The sequence below is a fragment of the Haliaeetus leucocephalus genome, unplaced genomic scaffold (assembly GCF_000737465.1).
Source record: "Haliaeetus leucocephalus isolate CR32 unplaced genomic scaffold, Haliaeetus_leucocephalus-4.0 Scaffold880, whole genome shotgun sequence".
Taxonomy (NCBI): Eukaryota; Metazoa; Chordata; class Aves; order Accipitriformes; family Accipitridae; genus Haliaeetus; species Haliaeetus leucocephalus.
This window is the reverse complement of record NW_010973316.1, coordinates 2,680,316-2,701,444: the sequence shown is the minus strand read 5'-3', so window position 1 is coordinate 2,701,444 and position 21,129 is coordinate 2,680,316. Positions and strand designations below refer to the sequence as shown.

Here is a 21,129-nt window from a genome sequence, read left to right as displayed (position 1 = left end):
ACAGAAGAGATTTGCATCTGGCACTAAAACAGGGTCACGGCTTTTAGTTGTTACAGAAAGCAACTTCATGCTAAGATTTTCATTTTTTTTAAATGTATTCTTATGAATAGGGAAAAAAACCCCTGCTAACATCTACTTTTACATACCTAAAATTGCAACACCAAAGGGTGCAAGAGACACAGATACTGTGAATAAAGAAGTAGAATATTCAAGTATATGAGGAGGGCATATCACAAATGGCCACAGAGAAATATATATATAATACTGTATCAAACAGATGAAAAGGATGTGAAACCAGTGGTGCGTACACAAATCTAGCTGCTTAACCAACTTTCTAATCAGACACAAGTCCATTGGGGTGGAAGTACTTGCTTTCAACAGCTTTTTTATGTCACTTCCCCAAGCATGGTTCAAATGTTTTCAACTACTATTTTTAGTTATTAGTTAAATAATTTATTGGCTTTTCAGCTATACACTGACATAATTAACCAGGTCCAAAAAAATGTTAATAACTTAATTCAACTTTTGTTCTACTCATTTATACAAAATAACACTTTTTTTTTTAATTAAACTTGAATTTCTCTATATGCCCTTCCTTCTCGTAAGCAGACTGTTAATTTAACCTGTAATAACTTACAATGGGCAACTTTTTTTATTTCCCCATCTATCAACAGAACAGTGAAATGAGGAACTTGGGGTATTAACAAGGCTCTTCAGAAAGAGGTGGATGGCCTTCAGGCACATGAAAGGTAAATGCATTTTATCATAGTACAGTACTCCATGCAAGACAGAGCAGAGCAACAATAATTGTCCAATGTAACATACTGCAGTTGTATACCCATATAAAGCCAGTGTCTTCCTGTTGTAAATGGAGATCAGGCCAATTTCTGCATCTATTTAATTTTTTTTTCTGTTTTTTTTTTAACTGTATGGTTAACTACAAGTCTTGGGATGTGACTTAAGTTTTAGACATGGTAAAGAATGAATGTAACACCTGCTCTGAGCCCATTCCTGCCAAGAGCTCATGCCTAAATATTATTACTTCATACAATGCAAGATGAGCAAATTCATAAGCCCTGCTTAGCAAGGGCTGCCGTGACATCTTCAGCAAGGGTAGCAAGCTGGGGCGATTCAAGCAGGTTGATGCTTCCAGAGGATGAGACGTTGCTAAGTCTGCGTGGTGAAGCCACGCTGGACCTGCCTGGTGACTGTGTGATGATCTCAGCCCCGTGATCGACACGGGCTTTAGCATGCTCTCTGAAGTTTAGCTTCTGGCTGTCAATCTGCTCCAGGAAAGCAAAGAATTTAACACATTATGCATTCACCAAATTATCTTGTTATAGATCACCTTTTGGGTCTCATTTTGTTTACTTTTAAGAACCCTTAAAAGGATTGAAGCTTCTTCACTCCTTAGAATAATTGAAACTGAAGATTTTAATATATGTAATATATATGTAATATTATGTTTAATATATACTGGCTTACTATGTTACATTCTCTTACTATTTTTGTCTCTGATGGATGCTTTAATAAGCAGTACCATTGTTCCTAGCTGTAGGAATTTAATAGACATTTTATGAGCATTGTGATTTGTTTCCAAAATCTGTATTTTCCAATGTTTGTGGGAGTGATCTTACTTTCGAGATGTTTTCCTCCTGTTTCACAAAGCAGTCCTGATCCTCTGGGACACCCATACTACAAACTTATTAGATCACGCCTATGCTATACAACAGTCCCAAACGAAGTTTATCTTTAGGGGAAAGCCAGTGCACAAACTACAGGATGTTTCACTTTAAGATTGACTCTCAGCTTAGATGTGAATGTGAGATTGGTCGTTCCAAATTCCAAAGGGAACAAACAGCATGTGAGCATGCTTGAAGGAGAACAAACACATGTTTCCTACTCAAATCAGAGCCATCGCTGAATTCACAGCTCTAATAATTTCACTAGGCCTGGGGCACAGTGGTAGCCTTTTCTCTGATGGCTGTCCCCTTACCTTGACATTACCACCGCCAGGTACGTGGTGGGCATTTTCCAGTGAACCAACTTTAGCCTGAGCTTTTTCTTTGAAATCCAGTTTCACACTCTCAATTTTCACACGCCCACCTCCTACACAGAAAAAGGAAATACAGATTAAGAGGCTGGAAAAGCTCAGGAGAAAGTCTGACCTGAGGCACACAGGTGCATTCACATTACTTCCCTTTTAGTTGAGTTCTAATGATTTTAGAGAAGCACAGAACACCATGCTGCATGTTCAATAAAATATAAAATCTTCAACACATATTCAAACTGTAAGCATGTGCTACAGCCCTATTGATTTTCATGGGATTTAAGCACACACTTATTTAGTTAAGTATTTTGCTGACTTCAGTCTGCATTTCAGTATCTTATCAAACTGACATTATGCCACAGCAGCATCCTTCTGCATTACTTTTTTATGTCCTCTCTAAATTAGGTGGTCCCATATCTTTATGTCTTTATATATTTAGTTAAGTAGAGTTAAGAATATTAGTTTTATTACCAAAGTTATTTACTTTCTCTTGGACTATAAAAGAGAATGGCATCATTCATGATTTCTCCTTCACATAACAGGATTAGGTCTTTGCTTTGTCCCACATCGCAGAAATTCCTACAATACCTGGCTTGTGGTGGATATTCTTGAGGGAGCCACATTTGGAAGTCACATGACTCAAGTCGATCTTCTTGGTTACGATTTGCACCTGTCAAAAGCGCGCACACACACACGTTACAGGCAAGAAAAGAATAAAAAGCCAAGCCCTGCAGAGGAAGAGCCAAAGCCTCCACAAACCACTGGAAAAGGAGAGATGGTTAGTAGAAAACAGACCATACCACAAAGGAGGAAACACCTGGATTAATACAGCAAGCTTCCTTCACACCTAGGGAAATGACAGAGCTGGGTTAAGCTTTACTATTAGCAAAACAAAGAGGAGGACAAAGCAGATCAGCTTGTGGATTCTTTCTAAAATGTTTCTGAGCCTCCTCTCAGGGTGGATGCTCCAAAGCCCTTCATGCAGCAGGACCCATCCCGTTTGCTTCTGCTCTTGAACGCGCATCCTGGCAACTAAGAATATTTCGGTAACTTTTTTTTTTCTCTACCATCTCTTTCACATTTTTCTGCATCTAAATATGGTAGGCATTTCATGACAATCCTCTATGGAGAGTCTGACAAATCTACAAATGTGACTCCTGCACCTGTACCTGAGCTGGTTGGTGTTCAGCCAGCCGGCTCGGTGGTGCTTACCGGATGGCAGTGGCACCGCTCTGCTCAGCCAGGCAGCAGCACAGGCCCCCTCCCTCCTGCTGCCAGCCACATTACCATGACTGCTCTGAGCCCAGCTCGGGAACAACCACAGAGTGACAGTCCTGCATTGCTGCACTTCCAAGCAGCTCCCAGAATGTGGCCTGCAATCACAGTGACTGTGTTAGCAGGTCTTAAAAAGTTGCAGCCCCTCCAGGCCAGACAGGAGCTCCAGGATGACTGCAGTGCCACTGGTTTGCTCATATCACCAGCAATGACTTAAGCCAGCACTGGTGGCTGTACTGAATCTGTTTGGATCGGACGTACCCACACCATCAGCTCTTCCATCTGAGGGGAGATAATTTCCATCAAGGGGATCCATAGCCACCTTAAGTTATTCCAGTGTAACTGCTAGAACTGACGGGTGTCTGGTCGAACCCTGAGCAACCTCAGTTTGTTATACTGGAATAATGCTGTGGCATTAGCACTCAGCACAATGGCTGATCACACCCTCTCTCTGAGCTTTCTTTGTTCTTATGTTTCATTTTTCTTCTTCCTCTCTGATGAATGCACGTAACTGAAAGGTTAGCTGAGGAAGGGCTGATGCACTGGAAGATGCCCAACTGCGAGGCTGGAGTCTCACTGTGAGCTGCAATCTCCGGAAATTACTTTCCTGGGCTGCTCCCATGAAACGCACAGAACCATTTTGCCTCACACTGGACTTTCACTGTCAGCACCCTTGGGCATTTAGACATAACCCTTCTTTTCTCATTTCCTTTTCCTGTCCAAGTTCTGGAAATGTGTTGTGCTCCGTGGAGAAAGATCAGGAGGCCACCACTGCATACACGTGGCTCACACAACTACCAGACTAGACTCACATGTGAAATAGTAGTGAGAAGGAAAGTAGTGCTCAGAGGAAGGGAGACAGAGGGGTCTGGCTGTGCAAGGTGGGTCACCACAGTGGAGATGCCTGTTCACAGGGTGTCTGTACTACTTACATTTCCTCCCCCTGCAGAGTGTTTGATGTTATCTCTGGAACCACATCGGGATTGAATATCGCTAAAATCGATCTTCTTGTTTAAAATCCTAACCTAAAAGGAATCGGAGGTAACTTACTATATACCATACGCATGCTCCATCAGGGTGCAGGACAAGGGAGCTAGGGTAATTTTGCCTCTTGCTGTGACTCCTTCTGATACTTGTATTGAAATGTGAGAAAGTAAACCACACCAATCTCTATGCTTAGTATGTTAACACAGCATATGTAAATACGCTATGCTGTTCTTTTTCTACCTCACAAAGTGGTGGTGAAATACAAAGGGCAAAGTTTTTGTACTGGGAGATATGAGAGGTGGCTTTTCCCTGAAAAGCTCAAAGAACTCCTTGCTTGCCTGGACTGGATGTAGTCCTTGGACAGCCTGTCCTAGACTCTCTTGAGTGATGGCCAGTGTTTCTGCTGGCCACAACGAGAAGATGGAAACCTCTTTCCCACAGCTCAGCACTCCAGCCTTTGATGCAGAAATCCAAGATCCAGCCAGCTCAGGCATGGGTTGAAATCCTGAGGTATTTCACCCCTCCTTCTGCCATACAGCTGTAACAGCAGCTACATTCATAGAACAGACCTCAGAGTGAAAGGGGACTGGCAAAATTAATTAAACTAAAGTCAGAGCTCTCTACTGCTCTCTCTTTTTACTGTCATCTACTAAAGGGCAGTGCAGAAAACAACACCATCTGGAAACCTACAGCTGCAATCACTGCTTCTTGGTTTCTGGTGCTGGCCATAAAGTTGGTCACAACACCTTTCTGGTGCTAGCAGCACTGTGCTTCTCCCCTGTGCTCTTTGTTTCTGGCAGAACAAGTACCCGACTTTCCCTTGATGGTGCCAGCCTCCCTTACAGATGCCAGGAGCCCGCATTTTTTCTGTGTCACCTTAGCCATGGATGCACTGCAGGCATATGACAGTGCCTGGAGGTGAACTCTGTGAAGGGCAGGCCATGCTGTCTTGTACTGGACCCCCATGTCACAGCAGTTCCTCCACCTGGCAGAACTCAGGTGCCACCAATGATTGTCCTCCCAGGGAACGATGTGCTGCTGGCTGGCACTTACCAGTAGGCACGGACAACTGGGTGCAAGGTACACACCTGAGTGACACCACTTCAGACTTCTTTCTGAGCAAGGGCAGGGGACTGTGCTCACCAGTATTAGGCTTTTCAGGTGTGTGAGAAGGCGTTTCTGGCCAAGGCTGCACCTGCCTTCTTTGCACCAGGAGCTCTTACTCAAAGAGTGCCATCTGTGCAGTATATTCTTTCTCTGGGTTAAATATGAAGTCTTTACTCAAATGTTATGTTGGATTTTATTTATCTCTATGTTATTAATACACAATATGAATTTGCACTCTTTCCTGTACAGAAAGCCACAGAATTTTGGGCATTATCTATTAATTTTGCTTATTGGCACTTGTAGAGCCTTCACTGACATATTACTTAGCACAATCCTGTTGGCTGCTGTTGTAGGTAAACCTACAGTGACTAACTGATACTGAGATAAGAGAGACAGAAAGATACACCAGGGTACCTTATTGCAGCTTCTTACCACTCCAGGAACACAAATCAGCTGCAAACCAGCTGAAGCAGTCAGTGGGAGACAGAAGAACCCTCTGCAGTTTCTGCTTCCTGGCTTCAGGTCCCCAGACTGCCCCAGGCTCCCTGACAAATCTGAGACAAATCACTCCTTGTGTGCCTCAGCTTTCCAAACTAGGAAAAGAAAGTTTGCCCCTTATAGGGATATCAGATATTGCAGCTCTTGGCTCCTGCAGTGGGGATAATGTCACATTTAGATAACAAGTTGTATCCTCTAGCACTGAACACCTGGAGCACACCCTTGACTTAAGCCCAGTAAACTCCGAGAAGAAATTTTCAGAAGGTCACACTTGCAGCTAATGTGAAGAATTTCTTCACAGCAAGCTGTTTCATGAGTCCCCCTCATTACCTATAATGTAATCACTACATCAGCCAAACCATTAGGATGTTAAGTGTTCTCTCACTTTAATTGGTAAAGATCTGTGGTGATGGCATGCTCAGTAATAAGGCTGATAGCACCAGAAAACTCCACAACTGGCAGGTCACCTTCAGAAGGGCATCTTCAGTAAGGAAACTGATTTCTATCTGTCTCCCTCCTATCTGCTTAATCCATCCGAGTAAACCAATGTACACTGAAACACAAAAGCAAATGCCTTTGGAGTTTTATGCTTGTGCTTTTCCTCAATATACTATTTGTTTAAAAATGTACCCCAGTACTATACAAGACAGGTGTCACATCAATTACAGAAACACACGTCAGATGTGCAGTCAGATCTGGCTCCCAGAGGGCTTCAGGCCAGACACAATTGGGCAAAACAGAAAGCCATCCTAGCACTTTCTGAGCACATTTCTCTCAGCAATGGATCAGCAGCACCCCTCAGCAATAGCCACAGGGATGCATTTGCTCTGAAAATGCTGACTTAGCAGTCATGACAAGACCTCAGCACTGTGCACTGGGGGCCTGTAGCTTAAAATGGAGGCAAAGCAAGGTGATAAGTTCAGAGGGTGCCTTTGATCAAGTGCCTAAAGGTTGATTTGCACCCAGAAGTCTGACAGTTTATAAGTCTCATGGCCCATGGACCTGGCTAGCAGATATGTAAAGGACCAATCATCTCAATTATCCTCTCTGTCTCACTGGGTGAAATGTGTCCCTGTGGAGAGGGGCCAGCAGGAGACCTATGTATCATTTATGTCCTATGCTGAGGGCTGAAGTGAGCTGAGTGATGTGGCTGTGTTGTGCTGGTCATCTGGCATGGGGAGGAACTGCACTGATCCAGGTTTTCCCTGATGATCTGTTTCTCCTTTTCCTGGAATAGATCAATATCCCTGCACTTATTTAAATCATGACTGCCCTCTATAACTAAGTGTTCCACAAACTAATGGCACCTTGTTTCCTATAGATTAAAGCTTTAAAGTGCTTAATCCCTCCATCCTATATTCTTCAGCAAGCCCTATCCCCTCTTGCCAGCAAGTATCTCCCAAGCTTTCTCCTAGGTCTGCTAGACTGGGTAAATAGAAGCCAATACACAACCGGCCAGCTGTTTGTTGTCTCTGATTCTGGAGAAGGGCTGAGTTATCACTGCCTTTACCCCAATGACAGTATTATGCTAAGTCTCTGTTTCGTACCCAGTCAACAACTATCACCCAACTTGGAAGGACTGCCTGCCTTTCTAATCACTGCTCCCTTGCCAGCCAGCACTGTTGAAATTGCCAGCTAGCCAGCATGACTGCAAGAGCTTTGTTTCCTTTGAGAAATCAGACTGTAAACACAAGAGGGAGAGTGCCAGAGAGGGACAGGAACTATTTAGGCTAAAGAGAGACTTTGGCTTGCAAACAAAGAATGTAAACTGACTGTGAATTATTTGAAGCTGGAATCTGGAGGGACATTTGTAACTATCAGAGCAGGGAGGCTCTGCAACTGCGTCCCAAGGGAACAGAGCTACAACAAGAAAATGGTAAACTTTTATGATAGCACTTGATGAAAGGAATTAGATGATGCAGCTGCCTGCAAGAGAGACAGCATGAACACCGTGACTCACCAGGAAGGTCTCTGTGTTCCTGAATGTGTATGTACATCTTGTGTGGGGGTGGAGGTGTGGTAGGGATGTACATATATGTACTTCAATTGTGCTGCACATTAAATGAAAGATCAAGCCCGCTCATACTCTCATTCAGAAAAGGGAACATTTTAGTCTGTGGCAGAAACAGGACTGCTTTCTATTCACACCCACTAAACATCCCAACAAGATAATGTCCTGACAGAGTCCCTCATAACCCTTGTGCTGACCTGCCCATCTGAAATGGGTACATTCTTTTCTGATCTGGTGCTCATTTGCCCAGATTTGCCCAGATGCTGGGACAGGGCCTGGAAGTCAGTATTTTGATCAGGACCAAGCTGAGGTTCCTCAGCATTTGTCATATCCACATGAAGTTAAACCACAGTGGAAAAATTAAGCCTTACAAACAATGCTGGGTTTATTCCACAAAACCACATTGCCCAAGGAAAAACTGGCTTCTGTCTAAAGCCCCAAGAGTCTGACAGACCTTCCCCCCCAACTCTGTCCTCTGATGACTCCTCAGCAATGGTCCAGAATTGAAGGCCAGGGCAGACTGTGTGCCAATGTGCACACAGTATAGCCTCACTGACTCACACTACTTTTAGGTAGTCCCCAGCAGGTATCAGACACGGTGCTCCAAAACCTTCTGTGCTGTTTGAATGCTATCTGTCAAAGTACTGGGAGATGCAGGGCATTTATGGGTAGCCTGCTAGGAAACCAACTGTTGAAGGTATTTTTCTCAAGAGTTCATGTAGATGAGGCATATATTGATCTACAATCAGCAGGGTAAACTAACTCCCTTCCTACATATAGTGGCCCAGCTGGCAATCTAAACAGGAAGGGGCTGTGGTCCAAGGGCAACATCTACACTAGACCAGAGGGGATGATTTTGGGTTAAGCTGGCTGACATGAGGAGAAGAGACAGGCTAGCAATACCTGTGAATCTCCCAGTTAGATATATGCCTCTCTAAGACTGTTCACAGAAAGTGAATTTGGATTTCAAAGTCTCTATGTACAACAGTCTCCAGTCCAGGGGCCTCGAGCAGGCCCCTCCTCTGTCAGTACTGCACCACTGGGTTCAAGACGAGCAGAAATTTGTAGAAACACTGAATGCAAGGCAGAGAAATGCAAGAGAGAATTCCATTCAGTTGTGCCTCACTGCTAAAGACAACATCGATGACTGAAAACTGTTTATGAAAGAGAAAGAATTATGTTCCATTGCTGCCTAGAATCATTCAGTTCCGCTGCTTTTCACAACAAGAGGGAAAGCCCCTAACTTACCAGCATCTGGGCAGAGAATCCATGAACAGCTTCCCTCCTGTGGTATACTACACTGGTACACACCAAAACAAAGATACTCGAAGAACAAAAATTGTGATGCTGATGAAATTACAGGCTCTGAATATACTCTCTGAGAAGCTGATGGTTTATGTTATCCCTGCCTTGCAATTATGGCCTCTGAGAAGCTCTGCCACAAACACTCTGCCTAAAGCATTTAAAAATACTCTAACTTGGCTCCACTTGCCGTTTGAACATGCTGTGGGGCTGTGATATTGGGAAAAGCTCCCAGACTCCTAACAACTTATCAAAAAGGGCAGGTTCCTCCTACTTACCACAGCATCACAGTAATTTGACAGAGCTACCTCCCAGGAACTAGACATTATTTCAGTGTTTGGTCTCCTGGTTAACACAGGGATTGAGCGAGACAAGAATTGGTTTGAATAAGGTTAAGGTTAAAACCTGATTAGAATCAAGAGGCAGTTCTAAGTGCTTCCAAATCTATATGCTGCCAAGGACAGGTGATACTACAGTCTTCATGCTCCTGACAGAGGCTACAGGTAGAGGAAAGGGAGGGGGGAGGGTATTTATTTGGCCTAGCAAAGTCCTTGAAGAGAAAGACTGTGCCTCAGACTTTCACATCTACAGAGCTTGCAATCATCATCAGCTTTTGCACTCCTGAAATTACTGCTGTCCTAGTTTCAGCTGGGATAGAGTTAATTGTCTTCCTAGCAGCTGGTACAGTGCTATGTTTTGAGTTCAGTATGAGAAGAATGTTGATAACACTGATGTTTTCAGTTGTTGCTAGGTAGTGTTTAGACTAAAGTCAAGGATTTTTCAGCTTCTCAAGCCCAGCCAGCGAGAAAGCTGGAGGGGCACAAGAAGTTGGCACAGGACACAGCCAGGGCACCTGACCCAAACTGGCCAATGGTGTATTCCATACCATGGGATGTCCCATCTAGTTTAGGAACTGGGGGGAATGGGGGTGGGGAATCGCCGCTTGGGGACTATCTGGGTGTCGATCGGCGGGTGGTGAGCAATTGCACTGTGCGTCATTTGTACATTCTAATCCTTTTATTATTGCTGTTGTCATTTTATTAGTGTTATCATTATTAGTTTCTTCTTTTCTGTTCTATTAAACCATTCTTATCTCAACCCATGGGTTTTGCTTCTTTTCCCGATTTTCTTCCCCATCCCACTGGGTGGCAGGGGCGAGTGAGTGAGCGGCTGCGTGGTGCTTAGCTGCTGGCGGGGTTAAACCACGACAACTGGATACAAAAGCTAGTGAAGCTGCCAGCCTACAAGCTAGTGAGATTCAAAATAAAAGGCTGTGCTGGACATAGCATAGGCAAAATAATGTACCATGCTCATCTTGCTCTTAGTAAAGGGTGAACAGGACAGGTTCATTTCTGTCTTTTAATAACGTACTCAGAGGCAGACACTAAGCATGTAATATTTCAGCCTGAACACTTAAACTGTGAAACAATTACAAACAATTGAAAATAGGTACTTTCAATGAGAAGTATCAGTAAAATACATGTCTTGCAATCAGCCATGTCTTTAATACTTGCATAGGACGACAATGGCTCATTTACAAGCTTCTTTCTACCTATTTGCAAATCACTGTATTCATCTAATTAATACGGTGGCCACAATGAACTAGGCATGAGAAACACTGAGAGGTTTTGCATAATTGTGCTGGGAAATAAAAAGTGGAATGACCATTTTCCATGCCAAAGAGTTTACAGTCAAGAGACAACAGCTGAATTTAACAGATAACTCAAGGAAGTGCAAGATCCACGTCAGATGAACACGTGTTCTGTAATCAGACTCCTCTCTAAATTTGGGGAGATGATCAAAAGAATGGTAAAAGAGATTGAAGCAGATTCACACACACCAAATAAATGAGATCCTAGGAGCTCAATTAATTCAGCCAAAACACAGTATCCTTGTTTTAGTACTCCCTTAAAAAAAAACCAAAAAAACAAAAAAACACAAAAAAAAACCCCAAACCAGTTTTTGCTAAACTATGGAGTTTGATACTTAAATTTTAGACACAACAGTCCCTACTTATGGAAAGAGTACTAATAGCTTCAAATATCAAGTGTTGAGCATCAAGTATCACAGTTTTCAAATCAGTTTCCTTATCTTTAAGAAGGGATGAGTTTTGAGTCGCTATGTCTGGATTTTCTTGAGGTTCCAGCATAATGGAGAAAATTAGGTTGTTCAGTTCAAGTTCAAAAAAATCCCTTGTGTTTATCTCTTCATGAAAGCTGGCGCTCCCAGAGATCAGCAGCTATGTCCCTTAGCATCTCTTTTTATTGTTCAAATCCAAACTTCCAAGATGAAAACTAAGGTTTTTATCCTTTTCTTTCCTGCCCTTTCCCATCTAGCAAAATAAACTCTTTCTCACCTTTCTGTGCAAGACAGAACACTATTATATGACCAAACAGTTTATGTATCGCCTGAACACTTTTCCCAAAAGAACAACCTTCCCCATTTTATTGCCAAAATCTAGATTAGTTAGAGCTCAGCTGAAAATGCCTCCCCTGCTGAACTTGCTGCTGGGATGACTCAGACTTTCACAGGAATTTGTGTCCTGGTAGTTTCAAGTTACTCTAGAAAAAAGCTTCTCCCCTTGATGTTAATGAGAGACCAACAATGTATGGTACGTCATGGCCGGGCTTTGTCTCCTCTAACATTAGCCTGCTAAGAGTTGAAAACTGGTCACTTAAGCTGCCACTGTAGTCGCTGGAAAGATACTGAATCCTCCAGAAAGTGATACCTTCAACTCTAACTAGACAGATTGAACACACCCCATTCGACTGGCAGAAATCAACACACTGCTGCTAACTGCCTTCAAAAGAGGGAGAAGCACCGGCTTATGGCTACTGTAGTCGTTGGAAGATTTGTTAGTGGCTAGAGCCCCATCAGACAGCTTGTGACCCTCCTGATTGTGGTTCACAGTTTGTCCTCAATGAGCATCATGCACATTTTATAGATGGTTGAGGCAGAGCAGTGATGTTACTCTGTCTCAGCTACATAGAAAGTGAATGTCAGCTCTGGATAGAAAGTCCTAACTCCCTGCTCATTTCTACCAACAAAACACCTTTCCTCAAAGAAACTTTCCGAAACTTGCTAGAGCCTGGCTTCAATTTTCTAAAATATGAGTCAGGAAGAAGATCTTGCTTTTTATCCAGAATAATTCAAGGCTTAACTGTACAGACTGTACTCCGGCAAGCCTTCCATTAAATGAGTACAGTCTGAACACAGGAGCTGCAAGATGTTATTTCTGTACAACCTGCAATGATCAGCCAAAATACTAAATTTCAAAAACTTAAAAATCATGGTTTTGAGCCGCGACAGAGTTTTGAAGGTGTGCCTGAAACTCCTAATTTTACTTTGCATTTGTAGATTTGCAATTAACAAGGGGTGAATTAGTTTCTAATTTTCAGTCTAGAACAAATCCCTTCAAATGTCTTGCAAATCCACAAAACCGGGAATGTATAAAGAAAACAAAAGCAGACTGACAGAGATGAATTTATCTTACAGTTGTGAACTGTTGACTTAGTAAATGCACAAACTTATTCCAATTAATGCAGCTAACAGTGTGGAAACAATTGCCTCCCAGTCTCTCATTAGCTAAGTACTTTAACAACAGCCGCGTTACAATGTCAATCCACATTTTCCTATACAGCTGCCTCCTGTGGCTCTGGCTGGGGAAAGCACCAAACCTTGAACCTTATAAGCTCACTTATGTTCATCACTGTCCTGAGCAGGGACATTCTCTTAACTTGGGCCAAAGTGGTTTTGGCTCAACTATGCTGCAGATCACAATGGACTGGAGAAAAAGTGCATGATGTGCCAGAAGGAGATGGGAGAGAGAATGGGACCCAGCAACAGCTCAGATTGCACTTTTTGTTAGGCCTATATTCTCCACTATCTTTTAGGACACTCTTCATCAGCCAGTGCACCAATAGCATATAATCTAGTTATTCAGATTAATCTTTGGACAGTCATCAGTGTTCATAACGTGGTGCAAAGACATGTGAAACAAGAGGAAGAGGAGTTACAAGACGCCATCTCAAAGGGAACTTGCTGAATACCCTTTTGACCTGCAGTTCTCCCAGGAGGTGCTCAGCTCCGGTGTGCCACCAGACCTGTCTCTGCACTGACTCTGCATCCTGGCAGGCTGTAGCTGAGGCAGGGAGCACTTCAGAAGCCTACTTTTCTCTGCAGACTGGGTCGTAAACTGTGATGATGGGAGGGTGTGGGGGTGTGTTGTGGAGGAATCTCTCCTGCCATCCAAACTGATTTTGAAGCTAACAAATATTGTGCAAAGATGACGACAGATATCCATCCAGCCTCCTCTTCTGCCCAGCTCTGAGATGTCTTACCCTTCCCTGTGCCGGTCTATTTTATCATCTAATGCAGATGCCTGTTCTCCTTGCCAGCATTTTTGTGGGTTCTGGACTGGTTCTACTGAATAGTGGTGTCATCAATTTATTCAGACTTTGTGACCCATGACTAATTGCATTTTGTTTTCTACAGTTTAGGGAAGATGGTGAAGTTCTTCCTTCATCTTCCTAACTTCATTCTTCAACATGGCTTAGGTATTTAATTTTTCTATGTGTCATCTTACTTCTTACAAGGTGCCTGGCTGTTACTATAGTTAGTGATATTTTAAACCTTATGCATGGCATTCTAGTCTGTATAGCTCCATTCACTTTGATGAAGCTATGCTGATTCACATCCAGTGAAGTCCTCACCCATGGCTGAGATTTAAGGGGTACATTTTAAGATTAAATCAAAAGAAATCTAGGTCAGCTTTATCCTTGGTTGCTGGCCTATAATGCTTTGTAAATAGTCTGCCTGGTCAGTAATGAAAAGATTCAATTAGGGCACTTTGGTACTCCACTATGGTACAAACCACATCCATAGACAGGATTTCAAGAAGAAAAAAAATCCAAACAGAAAAGAAAAACCCCAGTTTTGGCATCTGAAACAGATTTCCAACCCTTTCCCCCAGCTCCCCCATGCTTCCCTTGGGCTGTCTGAGAAATAACAGATGCAAATGGGTTACTTTTGAAAGCAAAGCATTTCCTCCACAGCTGATGCAGTGCGAAAATCCATCTGAAGCCCAGCAGACATACCCATGAGCAAGTCGCCTCTGAGCTTTGCCAAGAATGATAAATTTCACCATACTCTACTATGAAGAGAAAACCAGACAACCACCTACTGGCTGCATCACAGAGCAGAGAAGCCCTCGTTTCTCCAGACTGCAGAATACCAATTAAGCACATCTCAAGCCATCTATTTCTAGTAGCAGCTTAATGCAGTGCAAAGTTAGCTTGCTTCTTCCCCTAGAAGCATGCTCTTCCTCGCCCCCCCACCCCATCAGATGGAGTGATTTCTCTCCTTTTCTTTGTTTCTGTGGCTGGCAAGTCAGAGCTGAAGTAAAATCAGTCTGCTGTCTGATGAGCTTTTGATGAAATTGAAAGCACTGCATTTCTTGATTTATTTAGCATTCAAACATCCCCTTCTTCTTCAGTTCTGCACCTCAGCCTCTGGCAGTTCCAGAGCGCGGCTGCTTTCTCTAGCACAGCTGTAAGCTAAGAAAAGACCTTGTGCTAGGTTCAGATATGCCTCTGGTGAAAGGATAGTCTGTCTCCAAATGACACTTTTGGGCTGCATATCTGTATTCCTTTAGTGATTTGCATGTCATGTTTACGTACTTAACTTGCCCAGATATATGCTGGCCTTTTGTTTGCTTGTTTGTCCTGTGGTTATTGCTATCAGCACTTCCAGTTCAGGTTATAAAACTTGAGCAGCTTTCTGTTTGTTTCATGTATCATCACTAAAAGCAGATAACAGCTCATTTCAGCCACTGTGATATTTGCCACCAGACGTTAAAGAAGTGTGCAGACACAAGGAAATGAAATTAGCTTTCATGTGTTCCTCTCACAGACTCTATAAAATTAAACTGCAGAAATTGGAAAAGAATTAATCCTAAAACCTCTTGTCTAGACTGAGCAACTATGGCATAAAGGAAACATAAAGGAAAAACTCAGTGAGTCTTAGCCCAACCCACAGCCCAGTGGCCATATACCACTGGGAATTAAAAAATGCTTTAGCTTCAGTGACATTATGTCCACCCAGCAGATTTCCCCTGTGATCCCCAAGAGTGAAACGCCAGCTGCTGTGCCATCCTTCACTAACCAGCAAAGACTCTGTGCAACTCTATAGAACTGCTAAGGAAATGTAGCTGTCTAGGCACAATTTGCTGTGGCCCCCGGTCTTGTATGGTTGTTACAGTCCACAGAGTAATAGGGAGGAGGAGGATAGGCTAACATGGTGCTGGTTTCAAGCCCCACGTCCAGCAGCTGGGCTTGTTATGAGGAATGCTAATCCAGATGCATAGTCTGAACTGGTGTTCCAAGCCTCCTGGAGCCCCTGTGCACCATGACCATCTGCTACACAACATGTCAAATGGGAGTTGAACTCCCATACAAAATAATTACACAGACACTTGTCAAAACAAATGCAGAAGAACCTTTGCTGAGGCATTATCTTCTTGACTTTATATAGTAACTGGCTACTGTCCAAATCCTAGAAAGCACTGAATGTGTTAATTTACCATGAAAAGGGGATCAATGCCTAAGAGATACCTTACTATGTAAAAGATGAGCCTGTTTTTTTTCCTCTGGAAGACCTGCAGTAGGCATAGGGTTGCAATGCTAAGTTTTGATCCAATTTATTATTTTTTTCTGAGACAGCATTAGGCAAACCTCACTGTTCTGTATGTTCCATTTTGAATTCCAAACTCAGATATAGGTATAGATATATAAAAGTATCTGATCTGGAAACACCATGCAACCCAGCTTTCTGGAATGTCTTGTTTTCAGGACAGCTGAATGGCCACACATGTTATTCACCCTGATGTCCTGTCTCTGGAGGTAGTTGAGAAGTGAACCTTTCATAAAGCACTCACATTCCCACTGCTGTAATTCAGCAATCTCAGGGAAGTAAAAGGGAGCTGGGGGCACTGTGTGTTTTCATCATGGGGTTGTGTCCAGAATCAATATGAAATGCACAAGTACTTTTTACAAAAAATAAATCATCATAATTGTATACACCCACAAGACTGAGTTGTCCATATTTTTAGCATAAGTTTTGGTAAGCTATATTCTTTTTCCTCATTCAGCCTCTTTGTTTCTAAATAAAATAGGATTTCTTTCAGGTTATAAATGGTTTTATAACTCTTTAAACATGAATAGAATGGACCGCTTCATCCTGTAAGCTAGAACAACAGTTCTTCCAAACAGAAGGACAAACAAATTGCTCGGGCACGATTTTGGCTTGTAATGCCATCTGTGTTACCATTTCTGCATTGCCCAAAAATGAGAGAAGACTATTCCAGCTCTGACCATAGCTCTGCTTGGTAGGACATCAACCAGAGACTCTTCAGAGGAAGGCAGAAACACCATACCTCAGGAAGATTTATGGTACTTCCTGTTTGATCTTTCCTCAGTCCCCCAAACCGTCTGCTTAGCTTAAAAGCCTACATCTTTACTGTCCTTTCCAAAGTTTGGCAAGTTCTGTCTGTAGTAACAGGGTGTTTTGTTACCCTACACACATGTTCAGTCTCTAGCTGAAAGCAATCCTCATGACAATGCGCTTCATTGCATAATTCTGCAAGGTGTGAAACTATCTCTTTTTTTCACCTTTTAATTGCATCAACATGTCCCTGAATTCTTGTTCTTTCAGACAGTGAGAACTGAAAATCCCGATCTGCCTTCTTACACATCCACCTTTTCTTAGATTATGTATACTCTCCAGTTTATAAAATTTAAGCCCTGTTCCTGCTTATTCAAACCCTGCAGCAAGAAAAAACAGTTAAGTCTAGTATCTGTCCCCTCCCATCATCTTTAACTTGGGGTGGATTTACCAGGTTGGAGGCTGCAACCCTCATTAACGTCACCCAACACAATGCACATGTCACATAAAATGACACAGGAAAAGGTCATGGTACTGTGCAATCCTGCTAACATCTATCTAGGTTGAATTTGAACTTGCTTGAATTAAAACAAACCCCTTTCATTTGCTGGTACTGGTGAAGACTAAGTAAGCAGCAACTGCTGAGATACAGGCTGAAACAGATCTATGGCATGGAATACAAACTCTTGTTTGAAATTTTGCAGCTGATGTCAGTGAGACACTTAATTTTCTAGTGACAAAATACTTTCTGAAGATTGTCCTGGCCCCTGCCAATTAACATGATTTAAACAACCAATGCATATGGACAATAGAAGCAGCATTTGCAAGGCAACTCAAAATGGCTCCCATCCCGTACCTATCCCAAACGTGCACACATAAGACTAAATCACATATGGATGAACATAAGGAGTGGAATCCTTACCTGCCCCCCTTTAGGCTGGTATTTGATGTTATCTGTTGATCCAATTTTGGACCTGACGTTCTTGAGGTCAGGTAGAGGCTGATTAATAACTCGTAGCTGCTTTGGAGTGGCTGGAGATTTAGGAGGAGTGCGAATTATGGCAACTTTTTTCTCAGTAGGTACCAGTATGGCAGATTTGGGGGTCCCAGGAGTGTGTGGGGTTCTGGAGTAGCTGGGTGTCCCTGGAGTGCCTGGGGTACGGGAGGCATAGCTTGGTGGTGTCCCTGGCGTGATGGCAGTGGAGCCAGGAGTAGTGGGGGTAGAAGTCCCACTTTTTCCTGTTCTGCTACGAATTGGCTCTGATCCTACATGCAAGAAAAAAACCCCAGCATTAGACCCACAGAAATACAGCTCTTCTTTCCTCTGTACCTCCCAAGACTGCATCCCCGTGTGCCAAGCAAGATGATACAGCTCTAGGATGGCTGTGCTAGTGCTGGAACAGCAGACTGGATGTCTGTCTCCGTGTCTTACTTTGCTAATCAACCTGCCAGGAGTTAGCTTGTCACATATGGCTGAGCTGGTAAATTGCCCATATGGTGACTGAGTTCTCTGTGCTGTAACACAGGTGTGCTTCCCACAACACCTATGCTTCCTAAAAAGCTCGCTAAACAAGGCACAATATCACACTGATTTCCATTTTGGGGAAAGAACAAGAAGCACGCTGGGAATCTAACCTCTGGGACTTGATCCGACAACCTGACTAGCCAGTAAGAATGTTGTCACTAATTTCAATGGATTTAGGCATTAAACTAGAGAGTGGGAAAAATTCTGACTGTAATCCTGAAATTAAGGCTCTGAGTGCCTGCCTGCTGCTGGTCACCTGCCACTGCTGGTAATCTGGTGTCTGCAGCTGAACCCTGGCTGATCATTCAGCTGATGAACAAGTCATAGCTCCGTTCTGTGGATAGGCAGATGTACCTCACATTCAGTTGCTATTTTTCATTAGCTCAGTGAAAGAAAGCAACTACAGAAGGCAACCTTGATTAAAAGTCATATTCTAGTTACATTGGCATGCCAGCTAAAAATAAATAAATAAATACTGTAACATTTTGTAGCTGCTCCATTCAGTGTTTACGGCATTGCCGGTCCTTTTCACTGAGCACAAGAATCAGTTTAGTTGTGGCACTGTGCTTTCTGCAGCCAGCTCTGCTTGTAACTCTCAAATGCAAATAAACAGAACCCAAGATATCTCCATATGCTGCTTAAAGCAAAGGTTCAATGAGAATACTCAGGGAGAAGAAGACCAAACCAAACCCCAAAGCCTGGGAACCCCAATGCCAAATGGGTGTGTATATGTTTTGACCTTTAAATTGTTCAGGAATTATAAATCCAATGGGCCTCTCTAGAGCGTCCAGTGGGAGTAGTCAAAATCTTATTTAAACTATTTGTTAGTCATTCTGTTTATGTAATGGTGGTGGACCAAACCCAACACACTGCTGCCCCTGGGGTCCAGGAGAAACTCTTTGCTCTACATGACTTGTTAGACAGACTGAACATACTCCACTCTCACCTCCAGTTTCCCTGAATGGTTTCTTTCTTTCCAAAACAACCCTACACCAGAACCTTCTCACTATACCAGCTGAGACAAAAAGGGAATTTTTTTTTTTTCCCAGCTCCTTGCAGCTTTGGTATATTTATTTTTCATTCCCCAGCCCTTCACCACATTGGCAAATGCTCAACGGCCTCTCACTCCTAGTCAGCAGAATGGGCTGCTGTGCCAGCTGGGGGTCACTCTGCTTACAAAGGATCTCTGTTTTACCCTTGGAGCATCACCCAAGAATTTCAAAGGAGTTTTTTTGTAGAATTTAATAATCTACTTCCCTTAAGCTGTCTTTAAAGGGGCTGAAATGAGTTTCTAAAGAGAGAAACCAGTGCAATTCCTATTGGAAAGCAGGGAGCCTCATCCAGGTTCTGAGGCCTGGGCTGAATGCAAATCTAGTGAACAGTTCTGGCAGTATTTGGTGAAATTCTCTTTGTCCTGTAATTTCTTTTGGCTTGTGATTTGATAACACTGGTCCTCATAAAATGACCTTGCTGGTTTACTATCATAACTTCCCCCAATGAGTCATTCCGCTAGCTAACATCTCAATTCTCAGCAGAGTTTTTACCCTAGGATTAGAGTACAGGGAGATCGTTACTGTGAAACAGCAAATCAATGACTGTAACTATTAGGTTCACTTTTCCAAGATCCATCAGAATATTTTATGTTGCCTGCTTCAGGTTTGTCTTGTGCTTCTTGCTGCCGTTTGTAAATGCCCTGTGTCAAATACCTTACCCAGCTCTGAGCATCCTGCAAAGGCATTTTCTAGTATCAGTGATTACTCTGAACCGCAGTCCTAGCTCTGGGCATTGCAGAGTATAGAAAGGGTGCATCTTGTCCCTGGTTTCAAGCCCTTGCTGCTCAGGACTTGGTACCTGAACAAAAACAGTTTGTGGGGCTCCGATTTCCAACAGCATACCCCAGACCCACCCCTCTGTGTAAAAAGTAGGGACACATGATGCTATGGCAATGTGACAAATCTATGGGAGACACCCACAGCAGTAGGAGAGGATTAATATGCAAAAAACATACGGGTAGTCCGTCGTACTGAAGAGGAAAGAGAAGCTGTGAGGGAGAGAGAGTTCTCCTCTCTGTCTCGGTCTCCTGATACACCTCGTCGAGGAGGAAGGATAGAGGAAGGTCTTGGTAGAGAGGAACGCTTTTCGGGACTCTTGCTTACTCCATCCTAATAGTAGCAAAATAAAAATGGAAGGTTTAGTTTTCAAAACTCACTCTCTGGGCTGTGATTTTTCTCAACCTATATACAGAGGGGGAAACCTCATCCTATGGGCCCAGTTTACTATTCACACAGGAACCTGTGGGGATCTAGCCACCTCCCATGCTCTGCTTAGCTCCCTGGTGCTTCTTTACTGCATCAAAACACCCAACAGTCATCTTCTGGGCTACTTAAGACAGATACAGATACTCTTGGATCTAAAGATGGATGGATTCCACATTTGGTTCTTAATAAGGAACAAGTGGGTTTTAGTGCAAGTTGAAAGTAAAAGAATTCTCTGGAGCTCAGATGTGAAATTCTTATGTGAATTTACCTGCAAAGTAACTGCAATACTGGTGCCCAGCATACACCCCACACTGTATTGTTAGGTGATGTGTGATTTTTGCATTTTCAAAAACTAACCTGTAATTTTTTTATGGAGAAAAATTTTTAGCTACAGCTTATTTTTTTCAGTGGAGGACTATTAATCCTGGTGTCTTATTTGTTCCATATTCATCTTTTTACTTTTTGAAATCAGCAGATACCTTCTTATTACCATGGTTAGAGCAATGGACATGTATGTTAGAATACTTTTGAACTTATGGGATAGGCAGCCAAAGACAGTCTTGCATAAGCAGATAGTCCTCCCAAAGACAAATGTGATGATGGTCCCAACCAATAAAAGACACACCAAGCATGGTGTTACACAGAAAATAGTAGTCAATAGTGAAAACAGTTTTTA

The 21,129-nt window shown here is 42.9% G+C and overlaps 1 protein-coding gene across 3 annotated transcripts in view; it reads right to left on the bottom strand.

Moving 5' to 3' along the window:
• The window catches only part of MAP2 (microtubule-associated protein 2), a 69,440-nt gene continuing 48,311 nt past the window's right edge, over nucleotides 1-21,129 (bottom strand). For 2 of the 3 annotated variants that reach the window (XM_010583239.1, XM_010583241.1), the window contains 6 exons: nucleotides 20,204-20,357; nucleotides 17,593-17,936; nucleotides 4,258-4,350; nucleotides 2,639-2,720; nucleotides 1,997-2,109; nucleotides 1-1,283 (listed from right to left, as the gene is read on the bottom strand). In XM_010583239.1, the coding sequence (XP_010581541.1) occupies nucleotides 1,068-1,283; nucleotides 1,997-2,109; nucleotides 2,639-2,720; nucleotides 4,258-4,350; nucleotides 17,593-17,936; nucleotides 20,204-20,357 (1,002 nt within the window). In that variant the 3' untranslated portion in view covers nucleotides 1-1,067. The remainder of the gene's footprint in view (nucleotides 1,284-1,996; nucleotides 2,110-2,638; nucleotides 2,721-4,257; nucleotides 4,351-17,592; nucleotides 17,937-20,203; nucleotides 20,358-21,129) is intronic. The other variant, XM_010583242.1, reaches the window with a different exon arrangement.